Here is a 4,151-nt window from a genome sequence, read left to right as displayed (position 1 = left end):
TTCCAGGGACATGGTGGACATTCCAGACATTCCCCTGCACCTAGACTCCCCAGCCGGAAGCTCTTTATTCTGGAAGTTCTGAGAAATGCTCCAACCTGCTTTTGAAATCTGCACTTTCCCTCTGCCCCTCCTCTTTCTTCAGGCTGATGAGGGGTTGACTAATAGGCCCATTCCTGGTCTCAGAGATTCCCTGATTCAGAGAGTGAGCCCTTTGACCTCCCCTTTCCTGTCTTTCCTCTTTTTCTTTCTGTTTTTGTCACATCCCTCCCACACCCCCACACTATCAGCCATACTTTACTCTCTAGGGCAGGTCACCCTCCCTGCTTTCCACCCCCAGGTTCTCCTCTGCTGCTCTGAAATCAGCTGACTTTCCTCTCCTGCAGAAACCTCAGCTAGCTCTGTGCTGGGATGATGTGGCAGAAGGTGATTGGCTCAGTGGGGGCTCAAAAGGAGCTGCAGCCAAAGGGATTCTGTAGAAGAGGCTGCTCCTTTGAAACACTTCTCAGCCCTGTTCCTCGCCATCAGGCCACAGCCTTCTGAACCCTGAGCAGCCATGGGCTACTCCAAGGTGAGTGAGAGCAAATGATTCAGGGACAGTAGGCCCTGGGGTCCCATTTCCCACTGGTGTTTGTTCCCCTCTCCCACCAGTGCAGCCCCACCCTAGCTGATCTCTACATGCACCCGGCTCTGTTCCATCCCCCTGGGCCATGAGAGACCCTGGAAGCAGGGTGTCATGAGGATGTGACCTGTCTGGTCATTGTGATGGTCTTGGGGCTGGTTGGGTGGATGCTATCCTGGCACCAAACTAAAATTCTGAATAATTCTTGACAAAGGCCCATCAGTGTCATTTTGTGCTCAGCCTTTCACTTCATGTAGCAGGTTCTGGTTGTGGAGCCAAAATTCATGTCTGGGAGAGAAATCATGGGGGCAACTCTGTGTGTATGAGAAGAGGGGAGTGTGTGTGTGTGTGTATGTGTGTGTGTGTGTGTGACTGAGAAACAATGAGTCTTATGGAACAAAGTGTTACTTTAACAATTAGACCTGTCATATTTGGGGGAAGAGCTGGAGAATGGAGGGTCTATTGGTGAGAAGAGACACCAATCCCAGTAGACCCTTAATATCCTAATACCGTGAAGGTGGGAGGTGGGCAGTGCTTTCCTGGGAACTTAACAATCCTCTCAGGCATTGGCCTCGGTGTCTATTCTTCCATTTGTGGTGCCTTTAAATCTCTGCACACCCTACCACCGCCCTCAGCCCCACCTCGCACCTTAACCATGAGGTTGAGCTAATGCTCCAGGATGCTTTGGGTCATGACCAAAGGATCATGGAATCACCGGTGAGGAATAAAGTGATCCAGGGCTCAGTGACCAGATTGGGGCCATGAAGAAGTTTATGGCCTCAATGGTTGAGCCAAGGGTTTAGGGGTGATAAAGGGCCTGGGGTGTCGTGGGCCTGCAAGGTCAGCAGTCAGGAAGAGCAGCTGGATGTAGGCACCTCTGTGTCTGTTCCCTCCTCAGAGCGCAGTGATCTCTGCCGATTCCTCCCTCAGCCAACTCTTACCGGTACCATAGAGGGTTGGGTATCTGGGAACCAGGTGGCCCTGCACACTCCAGAACAATGTTCATACTTGTACGCTTGAGTGTCCTGGTCAGTGTGAGTGTGTGAGCATGTGTACAACAGGTCTGGAGGTTGGCAAGTCATATGCATAAGATCAATGTCACTATTATCTCCACAGACATTCTACGAATATCGAGAGAAAATGAAGACTGAAGTGGTAAGAAGCTCTTCCCCATGTATACATAGGGTGTGGGTGGGGGCCTGGGTTTTACTGTGGGAGGGTAAGAATGTTCTGGCCTTCCTGGGATCCAGGAAGGAGAAGGATCAGATCTCTTTGTCCCAACTCTGTTTTTCCAGAACCAGGCTATCGACATATTCTGGGATAAAGTCAATCCCAAAAAAGAGGACCAGGTGGGTCAGGGTTTCCACTCCTGTGCTCTGCACAATTTGGGTGGGATGGTATCACAATCATGATGATGATGATGATGATGACGACGACAACGACGACGACAATGATGATGAAGGTGCCACCTCAGTTGGCTCATACCTTATGCTGGACAAAATTCACACCTGTGTGGCGGGTGAGTACACAGGTGGGGAATAGGAAGGCCCAGGGAGCCTGCGAGGTGTCCAAGTCACAGGTATACTGATGACAGAGCAGGGCCCCAGGCACATGGCTGACCAATTACGGGGAGGCGGTGAGCTGAGAACAGGGGATAAGACTGAAAGTGAGGGAGGCCGCAGGAATTTAAACAAAGTAACTTTTTCCCAACAGGTCAAGGAAGGCATAAAAAAGCTGGAGGTGAGTTTTGGCCTCGCCCTTCCCCCAAAACTTAGTCCCCAGGAGTTTGGCTGGGCCAGGTTATTGGGGTGAGCTTTGGCTCCCTTGGAGGTCACAGTGGGGACTACAGACCTCTGGCTGGGAATGTCAGGAGCAGGTCTGCAGCCTCCCACCTTCCTCTCTTCAGGACCACTTCAACAACACCGTGGCTGATATTGTAGTTGCTCACTGTGAGGACAACCAGGTAAGTCTGAGGCACCTGTCCCAGCCATCTGTGCTTCCCCTTCACCCCAATCTCTTTTGATGTTGGCGCTGCCATGTGCACACACAGCCCCTGAGTGGGGTGGGGTGGGTGGGATGGAGAGGTGGAGGGGTGGCTGGCACCAGCTCCTGACCTCCCCACCCAGCACACAGTGGCCAAATCCCTGTCCTCAATTTCATGCACCCCCTGGGGCCAGTCAGCCGACAAGCAGGTAATACCATGGTGGTTTAGCTGCAAAGGGGAATTGCAGCCTGAACCTCCGCAAGCGGTCCTTGTGGACTGCCGGCAGGAAAGCAGGCAGCTCTGTGTATGAGGCTCTGTCAGGACCCATTCGGATCCTACACATGCCCCATCCCCACAGGAATGTGCTCCCTTACTTCCGGAACAGCAGCAGGAACTGCGGAACAGAATCCGTAGTAAAGTCCAGGAACCAGGCTCGGAGCAGAAATCTGAGCCTGAAGGATCGCACAACGAAAGTCCAGGTGATTTTGAGAGGATGTTTATTAACGCTGGGGAGGGTGAAAAGAGGAGGGTTTAGGATGGAAGCAGCACCAGCAGAAAGCCTCGGCGGGGCTGCTTTGGCTCACCGGAAATTTGGAGAAAAGGGGGGCCTTGGAGACAGGCTTGGGGGGTCAGTCCAGACGAGCTGCGGCTGCCCATTGCTCTTCTGGTTGCAAATCTCCCGGCAACCCAGGGTTTAGGCGATGCATGCCTGAAAGGGAAGAAAGGTGTGGCTTGCTCCTGGCTCCTTTGTCTTGAGTGGTTTAAAGGCTGGAGTTCTTGGGGAAGGATCTCAATAGAATATTCACCAGCTTTATGCTGCTCTGCCAAAATGAGATGTGTTCCTTTACCTTATCTGGGTTTGGGTGTGGTTGACACTAACTGGATTCTGCTATCTATCTCCCTGTTTTGGGAGAAGTATGAGCCACTTAGTCTTTTTATTTATTTATTTTTAATCCTCACCTGAAGATGTATTGTATATTGATTTTAGAGAGAGTAAGGGGTGGAGAGTAAGAGAGCCAGAGAGAGAGAGAGAAGGAGAGAAACATCTATGTGAGAGAGAAACATTAATCAGTTGCCTCTTGTATTTGCTTTGAACAGGGATTGAACCTGCAAGCTAGGTATGTGCTCTAACTAGGAATCAAACCCACAACCTGTGTCGGTGTACAGGATGATGCTCTAAACTAGGGGTTTCGAACTCAATCAGAGAAGGGGCCAAAATCTAAAATCCAGCCTAAATCGCGGGCCGAATGGTTTACTGAACAGTCATAAACTGTCATTGTGATGGAAACACAGCGGAGTGCAGTGATGACAGCGCGGTGCGGGCCACATTGCAAGGCCTGGCGGGACGGATTTGGCCTGCGGGCCTTGTGTTTGACACATGTGCTTTAAACCATTTACTCTTGTGTCCTGGTTAGGAAAGACAGGATTTTGCAATGTACTAGATGGCTGAAAAGCCTCAGTTCTTTAACCATCTGTCTCAGCTTCCCTATTCCACTTGCCCTGGATTGCTAACTAGTCTCTCTCACAGGGGCCCAGAAACCTGAGGAG

The 4,151-nt window shown here is 51.2% G+C and overlaps 1 protein-coding gene across 2 annotated transcripts; it reads left to right on the top strand.

Annotated features, from left to right (window-relative positions):
* The first annotated feature begins 282 nt into the window (after positions 1-282).
* On the top strand, positions 283-3,663 carry LOC118703701. Of its 2 annotated transcripts, XM_045571371.1 has the most exons (6): positions 283-568; positions 1,736-1,774; positions 1,915-1,968; positions 2,333-2,359; positions 2,526-2,582; positions 2,962-3,663. In XM_045571371.1, the coding sequence occupies exons 1-6, from the start codon at positions 554-556 to the stop codon at positions 3,136-3,138; spliced, it is 369 nt and encodes a 122-aa protein (XP_045427327.1). In that variant the 5' UTR covers positions 283-553; the 3' UTR covers positions 3,139-3,663. The 2 variants fall into 2 exon arrangements, with proteins under 2 accessions (XP_045427327.1, XP_045427326.1); XM_045571370.1 differs by lacking the exons at positions 283-568; positions 1,736-1,774; positions 1,915-1,968 and having other exon boundaries at positions 2,003-2,359.
* Positions 3,664-4,151: the final 488 nt, after the last annotated feature.

Source organism: Pipistrellus kuhlii, unplaced genomic scaffold (assembly GCF_014108245.1).
Source record: "Pipistrellus kuhlii isolate mPipKuh1 unplaced genomic scaffold, mPipKuh1.p scaffold_m20_p_4, whole genome shotgun sequence".
Taxonomy (NCBI): domain Eukaryota; kingdom Metazoa; phylum Chordata; class Mammalia; order Chiroptera; family Vespertilionidae; genus Pipistrellus; species Pipistrellus kuhlii.
The sequence above is the reverse complement of the archived record's forward strand: the minus strand, read 5'-3'. Positions and strand labels throughout refer to the sequence as shown.